This window comes from Delphinapterus leucas, chromosome 20 (assembly GCF_059928025.1).
Source record: "Delphinapterus leucas isolate spDelLeu-1000000601 "Yukka" chromosome 20, BTC_Dleu_Yukka2, whole genome shotgun sequence".
In the NCBI taxonomy this organism is placed as follows: domain Eukaryota; kingdom Metazoa; phylum Chordata; class Mammalia; order Artiodactyla; family Monodontidae; genus Delphinapterus; species Delphinapterus leucas.
In genome coordinates this window covers 5,622,130-5,644,754 of record NC_143148.1, presented here as the reverse complement: position 1 = coordinate 5,644,754, position 22,625 = coordinate 5,622,130, and the positions used below count along the sequence as shown (strand labels likewise).

At 44.8% G+C, this 22,625-nt stretch overlaps 1 protein-coding gene across 1 annotated transcript in view; it reads left to right on the top strand.

Annotated features, from left to right (window-relative positions):
- The first annotated feature begins 6,367 nt into the window (after window positions 1-6,367).
- Window positions 6,368-22,625, top strand: part of LOC111181080 (uncharacterized) — a 69,989-nt gene continuing 53,731 nt past the window's right edge. Inside the window, exons 1-3 of the mRNA XM_089902170.1 lie at window positions 6,368-6,861; window positions 17,905-17,995; window positions 21,102-21,228. Of these exons, the coding sequence (XP_089758296.1) occupies window positions 17,981-17,995; window positions 21,102-21,228 (142 nt within the window). The 5' untranslated portion in view covers window positions 6,368-6,861; window positions 17,905-17,980. The remainder of the gene's footprint in view (window positions 6,862-17,904; window positions 17,996-21,101; window positions 21,229-22,625) is intronic.

Below are 22,625 nucleotides of genomic sequence, written 5' to 3'. Positions count from 1 at the left end.
GTGTATATATATATATATTCTTTTTCATATTCTTTTCCATTATGGTTTATCACAGGACATTGAACATAGTTCCCTGTGCTCTACAGTAGGACCTTATTGTTTATCCATCCTATATATAATAGTTTGCATCTGCTAACCCCAAACTCCCAATCCTTCCCTCCCCCACCCAGCCCCTAGGTTCTTATTCAACTTAACAGTCACAGAGACCTCTGACTTTGGTGATTTAGAGCCACGTCTTCCAACAGATAACGATGTCTTTCCTTTTTATTTATTTTATTGAAGTATAGTTGATTTACAATGTTGTGTTATAACAGACAATGATGTCTTATGTGTGATAGTGTGAAGTCATAGAAAATATATCCAGTGATCTCTGCCCTCGGTTCCTGGCACAGAGCCCTTGAAACTCTTGAAATTTCCTAAGTGATAAAAGAGCACTAGAAGCTTCTTTTGTTCTAATATTTGGTCTTTGATCCCTGCCACAGAGCTCCAAAATCCTTTAGAATTTCCTGGCTGATAGGAATCTCTTTTGTTCTAATGAGACAAATCCTGGTGGGTTCCTAGATGGAAGCTGGTCACCAGAAAGACCAATCTATGATTAGAAGGTGGGAACTTTCCATACCTCCCTTACCTACTGCCCCCATTCTCCACAGAGAGGAGGGCTGAAAATGGAGTTAATGATCCATCCTGCCTATGTGATGAAGCCACCATAAAAATCCCAAAAGTATGGGGTTCTGAGAGCTTCTTGGCTGGTGAACACGTGGAGGTGCTGGGAGAGTGGCACACCCAGAGAGTGTATGGAAGCGCCAAGCCCCTTTCCACATACCTTGCTCTATGCATTCTTCCTTTTAGCTGTACCCGAGTTATATCCTTTTATAATAAACCAGCAATCTAGCAAGTAAACTATTTTCCTGAGTTCTGTGAACCACTCTAGCAAATTAATTGAACTAGAGGAGGGGGTCATAGGAGCCTTTGACTTATACCTGGTCAGCCAGAAACACAGGTGACAAACTGGACTTGTAATTGGCCTCTGCAGTGGAGGAGGGGCAGTCTTGTAGGACTGAGCTCTGAACCTGTGGGATCCAATGCTATCTCCAGGTAGATAGCATCAAAATTGAGTTGAATTGTAGGACACCCAGCTGGTGTCAGAGGATTTTTTGGTGGGGAAAACACTATGTTAGAAGTGTCAGGGACTTCCCTGGTGGCGCAGTTGTTAAGAATCTACTTGCCAATGCAGGGGACACAGGTTTGAGCCCTGGTCTGGGAAGATCCCACATGCCTCGGAGCAACTAATCCCGCGAGCCACAACTACTGAGCCCACGAGCCACAACTACTGAAGCCCGCATGCCTAGAGCTTGTGCTCCGCAACAAGAGAAGCCACGGCAATGAGAAGCCTGCGCACCGAAATGAAGAGTAGCCCCCCCCCGCTCGCCACAACTAGAGAAAGCCCACACGCAGCAACGAAGACCCAACACAGCCAAAAATAAATAACTTTCTAAAGGAATGTCAGAAGTATTGTGTGTGAATAAAAGAGAAACACAGGAATGTGTTTTTCCAACTCAGACAGGAACACAACAAGAACACAATGAAGACACGGGACCCTTCGGTGTTATTCAAAGGGCATATAGACCAAAGTTCTTGGGCAAATTTGTTATTATTATCAATAGTTTAAAGTTTCTAATGTTCTGTTGTTCAGATATAGCATGTGTACTTATTATTTCTGGAATTTTACTTGGTGTCAGTGTTGAATTTGTTGAATTAATATGTGGTGACACTGTTGAACTTTTCTCCAAATCTATAATTTTGGAAAATGGCTAAGGTTAAAGAACCCCTCACCCCCACCCACATGTAGGAAACAGCTTACTGCAAAGTGCTACCCTTCCCCATTTGACTTCAGTAAGACTCATGAGAATCCCCTTGTTTACCTAGGAACAAGGCAGATACAGACCCTTCAAATCGCCATTCTTTGTCTCATCAATATTTACTGAATTGTTTGTCCCCACTGATCAATAGGAACTAAAGAAAACCAAACTATGTAAGTCCAAAAAATGCCACTTCAACATGTCGATTATTTTGAATTAAATACACTTAAGAACAGCCAGTGAAAGAAAGACATTCTGACCATCCATTGTCTTCCTGAAAGCAGGATCTCCCATGTAAAATGTGCCCTCCTCGTACCAGGAGGAAGAAAGACATTCTTATCACCAGAGACAGGAAATTTGGGGCCAAGAAATCTGTACAAACAAACCTTGTTAAACAAATCCTTATCTTTCTATTTTCTTCTTTACCACTTACTGCCCCTAGCCCAAACCCTTTGTTTTGTCAATTCTTCACAAATTGATTGTTTTTTGTGTAAAAGGTATAAAAGCTTCCTGCTGTGGTCACTTCTTTGCGTCTTCACTCTCTTGTGAAGGTTCCCACTTACAGTGAGAATTTAATAAAATTTTTATGTGTTTCTCCTGTTAATCTGTCTTATAGCAGTTTAATTCTTAGGCCAGAGATACAAAGATGGTAAAGGAGAATTTTTCCTCCCCTGCAGAACAATGCTTGTTAATAGGATTTAGTCAAACTTTACTTAAGATTCTCTCCTCTCCCAAGTGCCCTGAATTTTAGATCACTTATGAGCACTGTAATTCAGAACAACCCTGCCATGACAACAGCCCAAGAGTAGGCAACTTCATGGTAAAACATTTCCTGATCAATTATAGGTAATGCAGCAACCTCATCCACTCTCACCTGTTTTTTGTTTTGTTTTGTTTTGGTCTTGCCGCATGGCTTGCAGATCTTAGTTCCCTGACTAGGGATCGAGCGGGCGCCCCCTGCAGTGGAAGCGTGGAGTCTTAACCACTGGACAGCCAGGGAAGTCCCACTCTCACCTGTTTTTTGTTTTTTTGTTTTTCTAGCCTTGTTTATCCTTCCTTATAAAGAAAAGCTCTTGTCTGTCTGGCTTTTGAGACTTTTGCGGGTCGTAAGTTTGGAGCATTCTCTCTAGTGCATCCTTTCAAACAAAACGTCTCCTTATCTAAGTTCAAATTTGTTTTCTTTTTGGCAGTGGTAACTATTTTAGTTGTTTCATCTGTGCTAGAAAATGTATATTCTCTATTTTTATGTCACAGGGTCTAATATTATAGTCATATTGAAACCAGGCACCTCAGATTGGGACTTGAATCCACGTGCCAGGACTCGAGCCCAGCTAAAACCCACAGTCTTCCAACTGAGATCACACAGAATTCAGTGAGAGACAAGAATTCAGTGAGAAGGAATTCAGTGAGAGACAAAGTGACAGTTAAGAAGTGGATTTATTTAGAGAGAATCACACTTCACAGACAGAGTGTGGGCCATCTCAGAAGGTGAGAAAAGGCACCAGGGTATGGGGTGGTCAGTTTTTATAGTGGTGCATAATTTCATAGGCTAATGAGTGGGAGGAGTATTCCAGCTATTTTAGGAAGAGGTGTGGATTTCCAGGAATTGGGCCACTGCCCACTTTGTGATCCTTATGGTCGGTATTGGAACTGTCAAGGCACCTATGGATGTGTCACTTAGCTTGCTGATGTGAATGTATACTGAGGTTCAAGGTCTAGTGGAAGTAGGCTTGTCCACTGTTTTGGACCCATTTGGTTCTCGTTCTCATCAGTTTATGTCATGTCCTCGGGCTATGTCATTCTTTCAAAGGTTGTTCCCTGCCTCCTTCCCTCCTGTTTCAATATAATAATAACATAATAATTAAACAAGGTTTAATATTATAATGATATAATAATCAACATATAATCATTAGGTCAAAATAGTTCCTTGTGGGAATTCCCTGGTGGTCCAGTGGTTAGGACTCCGTGCTTTCACTGCATAAGTTCGTCCCCTGGTCGGGTATCCCACAAGCTGCTGAACGTGGCTAAAAATAAAAACAAACAAACAACAACAACAAAAAATTAGTTCCTTATGTTTTTCTTTCTTTTTCTTTATTGGCTGTGCTGTGCAGCTTGCAGGATCTCAGTTCCCCAACCGGGGATTGAACCTGGGCCACTCAGTGAAAGCCTGGAATCCTAACCACTAGGCCACCAGGGAACTCCCTTCATATTTTTAAATCTTTAATAATTGGCATCTGTTTTTTGATATGGCAAGATGTTGGGGCCCAGGGTGGGCCACCCCAAAATGTGCCTCAATGGTGTATTGATTATTTTGAATTAAAGCTACTTAAGAAATGGCCAATGCAAGGGGGACACTTTGACCCTCCTTTTCTATCTCCTGAAACCAGGAAATAAATCTTTCATGTGAAAGGTTCATTCCACGCATCTGGAGGTAGAAGGACAACCCTTATGGCCAGAGATGGCAAATTCGGGCGAGATGCCTGTATAAACCTTACTACTTCTTTAATTTACTACCCCAAGCTCAAATTCTGTTTAGGTTCTTCACTAATTGAGCACCCGAAGCCTAAGTTTCTTTGTCCCGCCAATTCCTCGCAAATCTTTTTTCTTTGTCTAAAAAGTATAAAAGCTGCCTGCTTTGTCCCCTTCTTAGGTCCCTGTGAAACCTCCATGTGCTCGAGTTAAAATTTATTTCTTTTTCTCCTGTCGTTACCTAACCAAACTTGGGTCTGCTCACCCGAGCACAGCTGCCAGTCTACTGACCAATCTACTGACGCCAGGTTGTGGTGAAGGAAAGTGCAGCATTTATTGGAAAGGCACCAATACAAGGAGGACGGAATCCTCATGCTCAGAATCCTCGAACCTCCTGATAGTTTTGGGGGAGAAGTTTTCATAGGCAGAATTTGGGGTGAGGGCTGCAGGGTGTGTGAATTTCTTCTGATTGGTTGGTGGTGAGATAACAGGGTGGTGCTCCAGGAATCCTGTGCTCAGCCTGAAGTTACCATCCTCCACCTGGGTGGGGGCCTTAGTTCCTGCAGAAGAACTCAAAGATATCATCAGATATGTTCCTTGAGGAGGAAACAGGACCCTGCCCCAAGGCTGCACTACTGTTTCTTGACTGCCCCTCCCTGTTTCTGCAATTCCCTCCCTTCCCTAATTAGCAGCTGTTTGAATCTGCCCTTTGGAACTCAGGGAAGGTCAAGGAGGCTGAATGATGACTATTTTCTACAAACAAGAACCAGGGACACAGAAAGGACTTGTACCCAGGAGGGGCCCATAGGGTCCTGCTCCACTTTAACTCCACATCAGTTCCCCAGACCACAGTGTTGCTTCAGCCTCACTGGCAGGACTCCAACATGCTCACAAAAATAGCTTTTGATTTAAGCCGTTTTCAACTGCGAAGAGGAAGACATCTTAGGTTCCCACATATGTGGCCCGCACAACTGTAGCTTTTACCTTAAAACTGTGAGAGATAGTGTTACCAAACTCAAGTTCGTGTGCCCGATGCACAGGGAGGCCAAAGTGAAACGTCAGCGTTTGGAGGAGAGAAAGTTTTACCGCAGTGTCAAGCAAGGAGAAAGGATGGCTCATGTGCAAAAAAAAAAAAACTCCCCAATGGTTTTCAGGGAGAAGTTTTTAATAGGCAAATTTTGGGGTGAGGGCTGCAGGGTGTGTGACTTTCTTCTGATTGGTTGGTGGTGTGGTAACAGGGTGGGGTCCAGGAATCTTGCACTTAGCCTGAAGTTACCATCCTTCACCTGAGTGGGGACCTGAGTTCCTGCAGAAGAACTCAAAAATATTGTTATATATATTCCTTCAGAAGGAACCAGGATCCTGCTTTAATCTCTGCACTATTATTTCTTGATTGCTCCTGCTTTTCTTCTGCATTCCCTTACTTCTCTGATTAGCAACTATGTGAATCTGCCTTTTGGTACTGAAGGAAGGTCTAGGAGGCTGAAGCCTATTTACTATAAACAAGAAGGGGGACAATAGAAAGGATCTGTACCCGGTTGGGCCCGAAAGTGTCCTGCTCTGTTTCAACAGTAACTTAAAGTAAGCAGGAAGCAACAGGGCTGCACAGAAGAAACAGACAAGCACTTTCAAATCCTGACAACCCAGAGGCACTGAAAGCGAAACCCTGGCCCCGCCCCTGCCTTGGCCCCACCCCTGCTTTGGGCCCGCCCAAGCCCGGCCTCTTTTACGTCTCTACGTTCCCGCCCAGCCCAGGCCCCCTTCCAAGTTGCCCCGCCTCTTCCCTTGGTGCTCTTGCGCAGTTTCCTGCAGACCCCGGAAGCGGTTACCGCGGAGCGAAGGTCGCCCTACGGGATCGTGAGTTTCATCTTTCTCGTATAAACCTGCGCTTTGCGTTACCCCGTCCTCCATACCTGAGGGTCTGAGGGTCTATTGGGTTCTTAAAGTCCTGGCACTCCTCCTCCACCCAAAGTAAATGCAGACGTCGCCAGTGAGAGGTGGGAGGGGGAGGGGGTGGGAGTGGGGAGGTGCCGCTTCTCCTTTTTGAAATGCACGAGCTGAATCCCTGCCTTGCACGCCCCTCAGACTCTCCCTCTCGGCCCCTGGAGGGCAGCGCCAACTGCTTCAAAAGAGGCCGCGTCCTCTTTATGATCCTGGGATTCTGCAGAGTCCGCCCCGTTTCCTAAACACACCCACTTCCCTTCACTTCGCACACTCCTCAGCCGGGTCTTTACGCTCCCCAGGCCTCCTCTTGTTGGTCACCGCCTCTTCTCACCTTAAGTTGGGGGAAGAGGCTAAGAAAGGGCCTTTCTTGAGTCACCCAGAGTTTTTCTGTCCCGAATTCTACCCCACTGGATAATGTGCTCTATTAATGTGGAATTAATAGGCGGGCATCTAATCCCATCTGTTGACTGAAAAAAAAAAACCACCACCACCTAGAAGTTGAGAATTATGTTTTATTTGGCAGACAGATCTGAGGACTTAAGCCCAGAAGACAGCCTCTCAGATGGCTCTGAGGGACCGCTCCCAAGAGGTAAGGGAGGAGCCAGGGTATATAGGAGTTTTGCAACAAAAACCAGGTAGTTAGAACATCAAGAGATTAGTTAATTTAAGAAAACCAGACATCTCCAGTTAATGAATTTAGTGCTTTTCTGTGTATGGGAAGATGCGAGTCTGGGCTCACTGAAATCATTCCTTTGGTACGCACGTTAGCTATCTAGGGCTGGCATCCTGCTTTTGTCCACCCTGAATCCCCTTAGGGAGTACAGTCAGGGTGGCTGCAGTGGCTCTTGGCTTGATGGCTGCAGCGTCCTTTGTTTAGTGGTATGGCAGGAGACATTCTTCATCCACACAGCCCATTCCTGGGTGAATGAGGCACAGACCCACCGAGAGAATGAGGAAAATGAGAAGAATGAGGAAGAGCCGTAAATAGATGGCAAAGTGAAGGATAGATGGATGAGCTTGCCAAGAGACAGAGTTACTGCCCTAAAAAATAGAACAGCCAATTATTTTACCAGCAGAATGGGTTTATTAAGGAATTGCAATACATGATAGGCAGACGGTAGCAAAACATCATAGGCAAGTCCAACAAGTCAAGGAGAGGAATGTCGCTTTATAGGGGAAAAGGAGGAAGTTGGGAGTGGTTGTTTTGAACAAAAGTCCCTTGAAGGGAAGCAGAGAGTTTGGAGTTGGCAAGGCGTTTCCCATTGGCTGGGTTTGTTGCGGCAGCAAGGAGAATAATTCTTTTTTTTCCTTTTCTTTTTTTTTTTGAGAATAATTCTTGTTTGAGATCTGTAGTTGATGTCTTCCTGTTGGCGTTTGTAATTGACTTCTAGTGCCTGAGGGCTTTCCCTTAAAGCCTCCAGATTGATGAGGTTTTCCTTATTCTGTTTCACAGAGTGAAAGAATAAGCTGAGAAAGTAGCAGGGGGAGAAAAGAAGATACAGATTATTTAGAGTGTGTGTGGAGGTCCTCCAGGGAGATGAAGAGGAGCAAATAGGGAGAGGAGGCCCTTGATCAGCAAGAAGAACGTGGATAATAAAGGGGAATGTGGGGCATTTTACCCAGAGTGGGGAAAAAGGATAAAAGAGTTGGGCAGACAGCAACTTTGAGCTGGTACAGAAAGAAGGGGCAACGGGAGACAAGAGGAGCAGAGCAAACCGGGGGTGCCAGAGGGTGGGGACGTGTCTGGTGTAACAGGAAAAGAGCGAACGTAACAGAGAGCAAAGATGGGGGAAAAGAAAGAGGCAGAAATACATGAAGATTTGAGACTATCCAGGGAGACTGGGCAGAAAGAGCAACAAGAGGGGAAACAAGTTGCCAGAATGGAGTAGAACCGGTGTGAGAGGAGGAAAAGACAGAGAAGGGGAGAAACGGCAGGACAGGGGAGGAGACCAAAATGAGCAGAAACCTAAGAGGGAAACACAGAACAGCCAACAGAAATAATGAGAGAGGGAAACAGGGAGCTGTGAAGAGAGGGAGCCAGAGTTGACGGATGTGGGTGATGAAGTGGCGAGATATATTTATTTGTGACTTCTAATATAATGCATTGAAAACGTTAAAATACGCATGAAAATGACATTTGCAAAACTCCTTTCTAAAAGGCTTGTGCATTTTGTTATTATTTGTATCAGAAGATAACTTCCATTTGCAATTGACAGAGCAGTGATTTGACTCGGTTGTGGGTCACCCGCTTCCCTTTTCCCAGCATGGGGTAGAGGGTCAGGGAGATGAGAAGGAGGGCAAGAAATGACTGTCACTATGTGGTGCCCTTTGTTTTTGGCTGCACCTCGCAGCTTTCGGGATCTTAGTTCCCCGACCAGGGATCAAACCCATGTCCCCTGCAGTGAAAGCGCAGAGTCCTAACCACTGGACTGCCAAGGAATTCCCTACATGGTGCCTTTTTATTTTATTTTTTAAAGCTTTAATTTAATTTATTTATTTTTGGCCGCACCACACAGCATGTGGGATATTATTTCCCCACCTGGGGATCGAACCCGTGCCCCCCGCATTGGAAGCGTGGAGTCTTAACCACTAGAACACCAGGGAAGTCCCCATGGTGCCTTTTTAAAGGAACACTAAAAGTGCTGTTTTTCATAATGGATTTACTTTTTTCTTCTTAATTCCTTTACAGTTAATACATTGCTTTTTTTGAAGCTTGAAAGAAATCTTCGTTTATTCAGTTTACACTTTTCTATAAATAATTTTTAACTTCTGACATAAGCTCTGGCGGCCTTCTATAGCAGCTCATGGCATTCTTTTCAAAGTATGACATATTTTCATTAAAAAAAAATTTGACTACGTAATTCATTAGATTTTCTTTTTCTTCAATTTTTACACTATTTCCCTTTTAAATTGTGTCCAGTACAGACTGAGGCCTGCAGGCTCTCTGCTCTTTGTTAGAAACATTCTTTGGACTCTAGTAAATAAATTTAGTTTCTTCCAATGTATACTTTGGTAAGGATGTCAATGATCTTTTGTCTTAACAGTCTAAACCTAGTTTAACCTGCTGTAAAATTCCATTTTTTAAATTTTTATGTGACCTATTAAAATAGTGAGCTGTGAGCTACCAAGTAGATGTTTCCCACAAGTCCCTCTTGTCCACTCTCTGCAAACGTTGAAGGGTGGTCGGGATTGACCTGGAACCTTCTTCCAGCAGAGCCCAGCAGTTCATGATGGAGAAATTTGCTCAGAGCTTATTTCTGTAGGTGACCCTCTAGCAGTGCTGTCAGCAGCAATTGCTATGTTCAGAATTATGTATTTTGTAAATGTTTTACTGTGATTTTTCTGGAAAAGAGGAGTTCATTGCTCGAGATCAATGTGATCAAACCTTGAAATAGAAGTTTCCTTTGCTCAGGCATGTGAAAGATGGTACTGGAATTTTTTTTTTTTAAAGATTTTTGGATGTGGACCATTTTTAAAGTCTATTGAATTTGTTACAATATTGGTTCTGTTTTATGATTTGTTTTTTTGGCTGCGAGGCATGTGAGATCCCAACTCCCCGACTAGGGATCGAACCTGCACCCCCTGCGTTGGAAGGTGAAGTCTTAACCACTGGACCGCCAGGGAAGTCCCGGATTTTTTTTAAAGGTCAAAGTGCTATGGCGGGGGGTGGGGGAAAGAAAGTTTTTTTTGTTTTATTTATTTATTTATTTATTTTTGGCTGTGTTGGGTCTTCGTTTCTGAGCGAGGGCTTTCTCTAGTTGCGGCGAGCGGAGGCCACTCTTCATTGCGGTGCGCGGGCCTCTCACTGTCGCAGCCTCTCCCATTGCGAAGCACAGGCTCCAAACGCGCAGGCTCAGCAGTTGTGGCTCACGGGCCCAGTTGCTCCGCGGCATGTGGAATCCTCCCAGACCAGGGCTCAAACCCGTGTCCCCTGCATCGGCAGGCGGATTCTCGACCACTGCGCCACCAGGGAAGCCTAGTCCCGGAATTTTTAAGGGAGATCGATAAGGCTCAACTCTGCCCACTGGCCCCTCCAGGCCACCTTTTCAGAATTCAGTTCCGTCTGGTTCTGCTCACTCAGCTCAGATCTTCTCAGGGTAACCTGGTGAAATGACCCCCTCTCCGGGGCCCAGTGAGCCCACCTCAACGAGGAGATGATGGGCTTAAAGCAGCAACTCCGAATCTGAGTGTTACCAACCCCTGAAACGGTTAGTAAGATTCAGTGTGTGTCTGCATGTGGCAGTTCTTGGATGGAGTGCCCAGTTGCCATGAGAATTCTTTTAATGGGTCCTAATCCTCCAGAACGAGGGCGGAGGGGGGAAGGCTGGAAGCGGGGCATGGGCTCAGACAGCAAGCCCATCTGTAGCGGGCTTATCCCTGCCTTAGGGTTGTCAGGGGTAAGCCTGTGGGTAGATCGTGCCACTACCTGGCATTGAATCCTCCGTTAGCTCTCCTCATTCTGAGCACAAAATCCCGACTCCTCCCTGCGGCTGCTCAGCCCTGTGTCCTCAGGGCCCTGCCAGTGTCCCCAGCCTCATCCTGGGAGCTGACCCTGCTCTCATGGTTCACTCTGCCCCCGTCACATTTGCTGTTTCTCTGGTCCCAGACACCAAAACCTTTTCTGTCTTAAGTCCCTGCTCTCACCCTGAATCGTCCCGGCTCTGGCCCTTTCTCCTCCTTTAGGTCGAGGCTTAGAGATGTGTTGCCACCCCTCCAGGCCATTCATGTAAGGTTCCCTTCACCGGTCAATATCTGTCACGTTAACGCTGGTTTTATTGTCTCCAGACCAGTCACTCATATCAGAAATGCTCTTCTCTGTTGATTATTTTCAGTCATTCCCATTTCCTCTCCATTGGAGGGCACAGAGACTGTCTTGCTTACAGAACAGCTGCCGCCTCTTACATTGGGGTTGGGCTTCGATGCTAGGGCTGTGGGTTGGGCTGAGTACTCCTCAGGATAGATCAAGAGGCAGGGATGGGGATGGGTGCCATTTTGCTTCTGGAAATTTCAACACCAGTTAATCTAAACCTCCTGTGGTTCCTTATTTTACTCAAAAAGGAGCAAATCCCTGAGTACCTGGTGTCCTCACCCAGTGTGCTGAGGTGTCCCCATGTTCGGCCTGCTGTGTCATTGTCTTACTTTAACCCCCAGGTCTTCCAGACTGCGTGTCACCAGGGACCAGTTACCGTCTTGGGCAGGAGCTTTGCCTTCCACCAGGTCACCTTCTCAGAGTCAGGGACCTTAATTTCCCTTCAACAAGGGTGGGGAGAAGGTCAGGAACCTAAGGGGGCATGAAAGAGGCACCCACTTAATAGGTAGGGACTCTTGTAAGTTGCTGTGAGTGGGAGAAGACGAGACAATGGTAGCCTCTTCGAAGAGATCTGGGGCTTCTCTCTCTCCCTGTGATGTCCTCACTGAACTCACTACAGCCAATTTTCAGCTGTGGGTTTGGTTTTTTTTCTTATTTTTGGTCACACCCCTCGGCTTGTGGGATCTTAGTTCCCGACGGACCAGGCATTGAACCCGGGCCCTCGGCAGTGAGAGCTCGGAGCCCTAACCACTGGACCACCAGGGAATTCCCTCAATTGTTTTTAAACCGGAATGCGTGTTGTCCCCGGTTGCAGGCAGGTGTTCCCAACAGGGCTCACTTCGTGGCCTCCATACTGAAGGCCCAGTGTCCTTCTGTTTGCAGTTTTCATGCAGCACTGCACTGTCTGTGCCCAGAGGTCCCTGTGACTTTTAGTCCAGTTTGCTCGTGTGGAGGCGGAGTAGAAAAGGGGGGAAGCAGAGGGGAGCCCATAGGCATCTCCAGAAGGGCCGTGGAAGCTAGAGCGGGCCTCTAGATAAGCCCAATGAATAGTGTGTGCATCTGTCCCAAGTGTGTTTGCGGGATTAAAGGGGTGTGTGGAAGCGTTGGCAAGGGAGTCTAAGATCTGCAAAGAGCACGTGGAAATGGGTTAATGGGTAGTTACGGGGCTGCGTTTTGGGGTGCCGCTGTCTTAAGTCAGGTTCCCCGGGACACAGATGCCAAGACTGAGATTTGCATATGTGGGTTTAACGGGGAAACTCATGGGCACACTTGAGGAATGACGGAAGTGGAATTCGGCCGAGAGAAACGATATCCTGCAACGTTAGAACCAAGGCCTGAGCTGAGCCCATAGGGAGCTGTGGGTGCAGGAGGATGGGTGCCTTGGTCCTGAGGGGCTGGATCTAGCGGGTGCCCCCCAGCACCCACTCCACACGGTGACTTCCATGGGGTTTGCAGGAATCACTGCCCAACCCAGAGGATTTATAGGGAACGTCTCAGAGCATATTTGGGGGGTACCTTTGGTATCTGGGGTTATTTTGAGTCACAAGGCTAAAAGGTTTCCCACGCATTTTGGAAGACTCACGTGAGAATTCGGAGTGTTTCTGAAAGATGCTGGCGTCTCAGTGGGGCATGTGCATCCCTGTAGACATCTCTTTTTCTTTGGTAGATTTTGGTCGTGCCAGTGTTTGGGGTGGAGCCATCATGAATGAAAACATGATATCTTGTTTCAGTAGGTCCTTGGGTGTCTCTCTATGTGTTATTCCGTTGTGAATTCATGAGTTATTGGGGCTTGTGGGATTTCATAGCAGGAGCGGGGTTCGTCACGGAGTATCTGGGGAGGCTGTGAGACCCCATGGGAGTTTGTAAGAGCGTCTGATTCCAGAAGGGGAACAGCTCAGCTGGCAGACGGTTTTCATTAGGGAGAACTTACTGGGAGTCAGTAGGCAAAACACTATAAGAGAGCTTACAAGGGGGCCACGATGTAGGGAAAGACCTGTGAAAAATCAGAGGGCAACGACACCCCAGCGAAACACCTGCAGCAGAAAGGCTCATCCTTGGGACTCTTTTTGTTTTGTTTTTTTTGAACTATAGTTGATTTATAGTTGTGTTAGTTTCAGGTATACAGCACAGTGATTCAGTTTTATACATATATACATAGAATATATATATATATATATACTTTTTCAGATTCTTTTCCCTTATAGGTTACTACAAAATATAGAGTATAGTTCCCTGTACTATATAGTGGGTCCTTATTGGTCATCTGTTTTATATGCAGTAGTGAATATTTTAATCCCAAACTCCTAATTTATCCCTCCCCGTCCTCTCCCTTTCAGTAACCATAAGTTTGTTTTCTTTGTGGGTCTATTTGTTTGGTAAATCAGTTCATTTGTATATTTTTCTTTTTTTTTTAGATTCCACATATAATCGATTTCTTTTTTTTCAGATTCCGCATATAACCGATATATCTGTCTTTCTCTGTCTGGCTTTACTTCACTTAGTATGAGAATCTCTAGGTCTAGGTCACACTCTCCTTGAAAAGATACAGCCTAGCTTCCTTGCTGCTAGGCCAGTGGGGATTACTCTCTACTGGTCACACATAGCGCCACCCACCCACCCACGCAGAGCCACAGTGCACCTGGGGGAGCAGAGAGGCCAGATGTTCCAAACTCACTTTGCAACAGGGATATATCTTCAGCAAGGAGGAGCACGAGGTCCTGGGTAGGCAGCTGGGGAGAGGATGGGGAATGCTGGCTTTCGGGGGCGACAGCCCTGATAGTGGCAGGGAGACTCGGGAATTGGAGAAGGGGAAGCTCTGTTCATCCTCACTGGGGGACCCTCTCTTCAGCAGTGACTAGTATAGAACAGGGTGAGCTGGTGGGCTCATATTCAGAGAAAGGGTATCTTCTTTCCGACCAACACACTTGCCCCCAGCACACCCTTCTCCCTCTCTCTCTGCTCTCTTCTCTAGAACAGCGAAGGTGATGCTTCCGCAGGTGAGTGACCTGAGATTGGAAACATGGTTTGTCTCTTTGTGCCTCTCCTGTGTCCCCTCCCTTCAGGCCTTCCACCTTCCTCTCTAATGTTCTGTTCAGAAACACACACTTCCTGCTGTTCAACCCTCAGTTTGCACAATCCCAAGACGCTTGGATTGGGGGCTGTGACCATTTAAGCCAATGTCATAGCAAAGTGAGAATTTACGCACCAGGACCCTTCCTCCACTGAGGAGTCTGGGCAGCCAGGAGGCCTCTTCTCTTTCTGCCGAGGATAGCCTCTTTCTTTGCTAACATGCATCTCCTCCTGTGGCAGCCGCCTGTGGATCGGCTCACTGCGATCCTGGTGGAACTTGCCCTGCCACCTTTCGAGAGGGAGGAGAGTGATTTGAGTGAAGGACTCTCAACTTGACCGTCCTCCTGCTCTGCTCCTGCTCAGCTCCCCCCTCACTTGTGATGAAGGCTAACCAGGCCCCCAGAATGAAGGCCACGCCAGAGGGCGTACAGGTGGCGCTTGCTGTGTGTCTGACCTGGCAGTCGTGCCCCAGTGGCCAGCCCCACGCAGTCTCCAGACAGTATGGCATCCTTCCTCCACTGCATCTTCAATTTGCCTGTCTCAGCAATTGCTTTGGTCGTTTGTTGTTGTCGTTTTCGTGTTGTTTTTGTTTGTGGTTTTTAATTGATGTATAGTTGATTTACAGTGTTGTGTTAGTTTCAGGTGTACAGCAGAGTGATTCAGTTATTCATATATATATATGTTCTCTTTCAGATTCTTTTCTGTTATGGAAAAGAATAATTCTGTTCACTATCTTGTACAAGATGGTGAGCAGAGTTCCCTGTGCTGTACAGCACGTCCTTGTTGGTCATCTATTTTAGACATAGTAGTGTGTATATGTTAACCCCAATGTTTTGGTCATTTGTAATGGTGGTATTGTCTATCTTAAACACACTCCCCCAATTTTTTATTCACTCCTTTCTTCCATCTTTAAAACAAGACATTCTCTATTAACTACATTTCCCTCTCTAGTAAGTACCCCTTTTCTGTGCTCCATTTCAGAGCACAAGGCCCTAAAAACTTGTTTATATTCTTCAGTTCTTCACTTGAACCTTATCCAATTAAGCTTTCACATCCTCCATGTCACTGACACTTTCTTTTTCAGAGTCACTGATGACCTCCTCGTTTCTTTTTTTTTTTTAATTTATTTTATTGAAGTGTAATTGATTTACAATGTTGTGTTAATTTCTGCTGTAGAGCAAAGTGATTCATTTATATATATATATGTATGTGTATATATATATATATACTTTTTCATGTTCTTTTCTGTTATGGTTTAATACAGGATATTGAATATAGTTCCCCTTGGCAATCACCAGTCTGTTCTCCATGTCCATGATTCTGTTTCTGTTTTGTAGATAAGTTTGTGTCATATTTTATTAATTTATTTATTTATAAATTATTTATTTTATTTATTATTGGGTGTTTGTTTCAGCACGCGGGCTTTCTCTGGTTGCGGCGAGCGGGGCCTACTCTTCGTCGCAGTGCACGGGCTTCTCATTGCAGTGGCTTCTCTTGTTGCAGGGCACAGGCTTTAGGCACACGGGCTCAGTTGTTGTGGCTTGCGGGCTCTAGAGCACAGGCTCGGTAGCTGTGGTGCACGGGCTTATTTGCTCCACGGCATGTGGGATCTTCCCAGACCAGGGATCGAACCCATGTCCCCTGCATTGGCAGGTGGATTCTTAATCACTGCCCCACCAGGGAAGCCCCTTGTGTCATATTTTAGATTCCACATATAAGTGATATATGTTGTCTTTCTCTGACTTACTTCACTCAGCATGACAATCTCTAGGTCCATCCCTGTTACTGCAAATGGCATTATTTCATTCTTTTTTATGGCTGAGTAATATTCCATTGTGTGTGTGTGTGTGTGTGTGTGTGTGTGTGTGTGTGTGTGTGTGTACGTACACACCACATCTTCTCTATCCATTCATCTGTCAGTGAACACTTAGGTTGTTTTCATGTCTTGGTTACTGTGAATAATACTGCTATAAACATAGGGGTGCATGTATCTTTTTGACTTGTGGTTTTGTCTGGATATATGCCCAGAAGTGGGATTGCTGGATCATATGACAACTCTATTTTTAGTTTTTGAGAAACCTGGGTACTGTTTTCTATAGTAGCTGCACCAATTTACATTCCCACCAACAGTGTATGACCTCGTTTCTAAATCCAGTATTTAACTTCCTGTGCACATTTGCTTTTCCTGTCAGCAGCAGGTGGCACAGGTCCTCACTCCCTCTTCCTTGAAACACTTTCTTTCCATGGTTTTGAGGACGTCCCACTAACCTTTATAAGCCTATCTACCTATTTGTTTTATTTTCTTCTCCCCTCCCTGTTTACTTCTTAGCTCCCTCTGCTGAATTCCTGACCTCCCTGGTCTCTGAATGTGGGTGCATCCCAAGGCTGAGTCCTGGAACCTCTTCTCTGTCTTTACCCGCTGCCTTTCCTCATCATCTCATCATATGGCTTTCAACACCACCTACGTGTCTCGCAGTTTATCCTCTCCATCCAGACTTCTGCCTTAAACTCTCAATCCTGTGTCCAGCTGTCTCCTCGACATCTCTGCTGGGGACATCTAACAGGAATCTCCACCTTAATTTGTCCAAAACTGGTCTTGACCTCCCCCAACCCTGTTCCGCCTGCCGTCCTCCACATCTCAGTTAAGGGCGACCCTGTGAATATCTCGGCATTGTAAATGCATTACATTATTTGTAAGTGTTTTAATGTATAAGATAAAAGAAATATTAGGTGTTTACTTAAAGTGAGAGAAACAATACATAGTTTCTACAATTCTTTTGAGAGATGGGAGAAAAATGCTTGGAGACCAAGGCCCTTCGTCATCAGCTTCCCCCGGTGCCTCTCTGACCTCCCCTCCCGCCCACCTCCTCACCCTGCTGCAGCCACCCAGCCCTCTTTCCCTCTCCAGGGATGAAGTTTGTACTCTCAGGGCCCTCACGGGGGTGTCTCTCTGCCTAGAACTATCGGACTCAGGAGACGCAGGTGGCAAACACGCTTCCTCCCCCAGGTCTTTGGTCTGATGTCAGCGTCTGAGTGGAGCCTTCTCTGACCAGCCCCCTCCCATTTAACATGCCAGCCACACCCTCACCCGCACCTCTGGTCCATGACACTTGCTTGACGTGTTTTCTTCTGCCCCTTCCCCTTCCACGGCTGGGTCCTGGTGACAGCAATTCACCACGGGTCGAAAAGAGACAGAAAGAAGGTGGGAGACGGGCCCGGCTTGCCTCCCGGCTTCACGTTAGACGGATGAGGCATTTTGCAGATACGTGTTTTGTACCCCTCCCCCATCAAAGAGTCTTCGTCAAATTTAGTTGGGTGGGGCATAGCCCCAGAAATGTTTTAAAGTGCCCCCAATGATTCTGATCTGTGTCCTGCACTGAGCACCAGGGCTCTGTATCTTCCCTTTCTGAGGCTGAGATTAGCCCCTGGGAGAGGCAAGGGGATTCTGCTCTGCGTGGGGATGGATCAGGGCTGGTCTGTGACCTGCAGGGGATCGTCGGGTCCAGCTGAGGTGCCCGCTGCTGCTGGGTATGTGAGGGCCTCACCAGGAGGGGAGCGAGATCTGAAGGAAAGTGTGGGAAACTCACCTGTTGGACTCTGTGTAGGAGTTTATTGCCCCAAATCCCTCCTTGGACAGTGGGCAGCAGAGGACCGTCTGTTCCACATGCTGAGGGCTTCCCTGTGTGTGTGGTGGTGACTCAGGAAGGGGGCGTGTTGATTCTGAGCATTAAACAGCATCTTTTCCACTTTCAGGGTCGACTTGAAAGACTCATATTGCCTGAGGAAGAAGCCCTGAAGAGGAGGAAGAGGAAAGAAAGAAGAGTCTGGAATGGCTCTTTCTCAGGTAAAGTCATATTCTCAGTTGTTTCTTCTGTCTATCCTTCCTGAAATGCCCTTCTTTGGACTCACTGATCTTGTCTGACTCTGAAGTATCCTGCCTGACACCTGTACATTCATAGCCACCCGGGGCCTTCCCTCAGGGCCTGTTATCTCCACTTAGATTCTGTCTCATGATGACCCAGTGACGTGGAGCTTGAAGAAGCTCCATTGTGGTCATCAAGAGACAACTCTTATTTCAGTAAATTTAAGTGTGTATATGTGTGTGCATGAGTGCATGGATGCTCAAGCCCATGGTTTTTATAAAATACATATCATTATTTCTGAATAGGTTAGGTTTGGGAATTCCCTGGCGGTCCAGTGGTTAAGACTCCATGCTTCCACCGCAGGGGGCACAGGTTCAGTCCCTGGTCGGGGAACTAAGATCCCACAAGCTGCATGGCGCGGCCAAAAAAATTATAAATAAATAAATAAGTTATATATTATTTAGTTGTTGAAATTATATCATAAGTATTTTTCATTGCATTAAATTTTTTCTACACTATGACATTAATGAGTTAAATAGTTATAAAAAGAGTAACATGTATGTGCGTGTGTGTGCATGTCTGCATGATGACATTTTATGTAATTCTAGGTTGTTAGCCATGAATTTGTTTCAAGTTTCTTCAGGGAACCCTCTGTCAATGTACCTTTGATGCTTTTATATGACTTAAATTCTTTACGTTTAAATTCAGAATCTAAACACCTGGGTTTATATGTTTGTTCTACCATCTTTAGCAGTTTGACCTGAGGCAAATTTCTTAGAATGTCCGTGACACAGCTGTCTCTGCCTTAAGATGGAAGGGACCAGATCTTTTTTTTTTTTTAATTGTTTTAAATTTTATATTGGAGTATAGTTGATTAACAATGTTGTGTTAGTTTCAGGTGTACAACAAAGTGATTCAGTTATACATACACAGGTATCTGTTCTTTTTCAAATTCTTTTCCCATTTAGGTGATTACAGAGTATTGGGCAGGGTCGCTTGTGCTATACAGTAGGTTCTTGTTGGTTATCTATTTTATTTTATTTTTAAAAATTTATGTATTTATTTATTTATTTTATTGGGTCTTTGTTGCTGCGCATGGGCTTTTCTGTAGTTGCGGCGAGTGGGGGCTACTCTTCGTTGCGGTGCGCGGGCTTCTCATTGTGGTGGGCTCTCTTGTTGCAGAGCACGGGCTCTAGGCGCGCGGGCTCAGTAGTTGTGACTCGTGGGCTCTAGAGTGCAGGCTCAGTAGTTGTGGCGCACAGGCTTAGTTGCTCCGCGACATGTGGTATCTTCCTGGACCAGGGCTTGAACCCATGTCCCCTGCATTGGCAGGAGGATTCTCAGCCACTGCGCCACCAGGGCAGTCCCTGGTTATCTATTTTAAACATAGCACTGTGTGTATTGTCAATCCCAAACTCCCAATTTATCCCTCCCCACCCCTGACCAGATCTTTTTATTATGTTTTTTTTAATTTTACTTATTTATATATTTTAAAAGTAATTTTTATTGGAGCATAGTTGATTTACAGTGTTGTGTTAGTTTCAGGTGTGCAGCGAAGTGAATCAGTTATACATATATCCATTCTTTTTCAGATTCTTTTCCCATATAGGTTATTACAGACTGTTGAGTAAAGTTCCCTGTGCTGTACAGTAGGTCCTTGTTGGCTATCTATTTTATATGCAGTAGTGTGTGTATGTTAATCCCAAACTCCTAATTTATCCCCACACCCACACCCCGTTTCCACTTTGGTAACCATAAGTTTGTTTTCTATGTCTGTGAGTCTGTTTCTGTTTTGTTTATTTATTTATTTTAATTTTATTGGAATATAGTTGATTTACAATGTTGTGTTACTTTCAGGTGTGCAGAAAAGTGAATCGGTTATACATGTATCCACTCTTTTTTAGATTCTTTTCAAATTTTTTTCAAATTTTTTTAAATTAATTTTTATTGGAGTAGAGTTGGTTTACCATGTTGTGTTAGTTTCTACTGTACAGCAAATGAATCAGCTATACGTATACATATATCCCCTCTTTCTTGGATTTCCTTCCCATTTAGGTCACCAGAGCATTAAGTAGAGTTTCCTGTGCTAGACAGTATGTTCTCATTAGTTATCTATTTTATAAGTAGTATCAATAGTGTGTATGTGTTAATCCCAATCTCCCAATTCCTCCCACTCCCCCCCTTTTCCCCCTTGGTATCCATACATTTATTTTCTACATCTGTGTCCCTATTTCTGCTTTGCAAATAAGATCATCTATACCATTTTTCTAGATTCCAGATATATACATTAATATATGATACTTATTTTTCTCCTTCTGACTTACTTCACGCTGTATGACAGTCTCTAGGTCCATCCGGGTCTCTACAAGTGACCCAATTTCGTTTCTTTTTATGGCTGAGTAATATCCCATTGTATATATGTACCACATCTTCTTTATCCATTCCTCTGTTGATGGACATTTAGGTTGCTTCCATGTCCTGGCCATTGTAAATAGTGCTGCTGTGAACATTGGGGTGCATATGTCCTTTTGAATTATGGTTTTCTCGGGGTATATGCCCAGTAGTGGGATCGCTGGGTCAGATATTTTTAAATTTGGTATTACGTTATTATATGAGTCAGTACATGCAAAGTATTTAGAGGAATGCGTAGCACATGAGGAGTGTTCAAACACTTTTTGAGATTACTGTTGCTGTCATCACCGTTTCTTTAAAGCCACTATAGACGTTGTCTTCTTTGAAGATGTCATTCCTGCTCTTGTTCCTCTAGACATTGAATATAACTTGGTGTGTGGAGCATATCTCACATTTCTATACAGATAATCCTGTGTTGATTGTGTGTGTGTGTTTCTTGTATTGTCCACAAAAATGGGAAGTCCACACTGATTTAGAGGCTATCATAACCTCTTACGGAAAAGTGTAATAAACCAAAATTAGGGACACATAACTTGCTCAAAAATACCATAAGTGGATCTGTAACAATACTCACTTCAGTCCAATCGATCCTTTCCCCTCTCTCTCCTCTTCTCATTTTGTGTGAAAATAAGGACTCTCCTCATGGCCCGTTGGTGAAATGTGTTTTCATTTCAGACACAGTTGACATTCAAGGATGTGGCCATAGAATTCTCTCAGGAGGAGTGGGAATGCCTGGACCCTGCTCAGAGGGCCTTGTACAGGGACGTGATGTTGGAGACCTACGGGAACCTGCTCTCCCTGGGTGAGGATAACTTCCCTCCAGAAGTCGGGACCTGTCCTTGGGTATCTTTGCATTTTCCCTTGTGTGCCTCTTGGGAACCCCTACATTGCCTGCCTGAGATCAAAGCCCTGTTGACTCAGAAATGAAAAGCTTCATAGTGTAGCATGAGGACTTTGAACTTGTCCTTTCTTCATATGATCTTCCCATTTCATGATCAAGGGTGATTCCAGAGCTTAAATATGCATAAAATCTTATGGCAAACTGAAAATATCCAGTTCCCTCTTTTCGACCCCTGTGCTTTTGATCCAGTAGTTCTTGGAAGAGAGCTAGATGTCTGCATATTATACTACGCTCTGTGCATTCAGAAGGAGACAATCAGTGGGTGAATTTTTGAAATTGTTTGTTTAGCTTTATTGAGATATAATTGTCAAATAAAATTGTGATATATTTAAAGTGTACAGCGCGATGATTTTATATACATATGCATTGTGAAAGGATTCCCATCAAGTTAATTAATATACGTTACCTCACATACTTTTCTTTTTTCTTGGGGAGAACACTTAAGTTCTACTCTCGTAGCACATCTCAGTTTTATAGTATTATCCACTATAGTCATCACGTTTTACATGAAATGTTCAGACCTTATTCATCTTATGACGGAAATTGTGTGCCCTTTTATCAACCTTTCCCCATTTCCATAACCCCCAGCCCCGGGCAGCAGTTATGCTACTCTGTGTTTCTAGACCTGGTTTCTTCCCTCATCATTGTACTCCCTCCCACTGATTGACTGATTGATGGCTGCGCCGGGTCTCAGTTGCGGCATGTGGGCTCCTTAGTTGCGGCATGCATGCGGGATCTAGTTCCCTGACCAGGGATCGAACCCAGGCCCCCTGCATTGGGAGCGTAGACTCTTACCCGCTGGACCGCCAGGGAAGTCCCTGCACTCCCTCCCTTTCAGATCTCTTCCTTTTTGCCCCATGTCCTATAGTTAAGAATGGGACAACATTATGCTACTTGCTAAGTCAGTTTCTCTTTTTTCCTAAGTCAACATTTTAAGTGTCCGAATGCATTTATCTTCCCACAGATTGGCAAGTACACACACTGCCCACATGCCCACTAATTCCTAGCCTCTACGCTTATTAACATTTTTTTATTCTCTTTTTTTTAATTGAAGTGTACTTGATTTACAATGTGTTAATTTCTGCTGTTCAGTGGAGTGATTCAGTTTTATATATATATATATATATATATATATATATATATACACATTCTTTTTCACATTGTTTTCTGTTGTAGTTTTCTTATGACGGGGCCGAAAGTAAGCTCATCACATGAGATGAATTGTGCAGAAGCACAGCAGTAGAGGGCTGCTGCTCGCTCAGGCAATACAGCGCCGTCTGTCCTGCTGTGGTGACTTT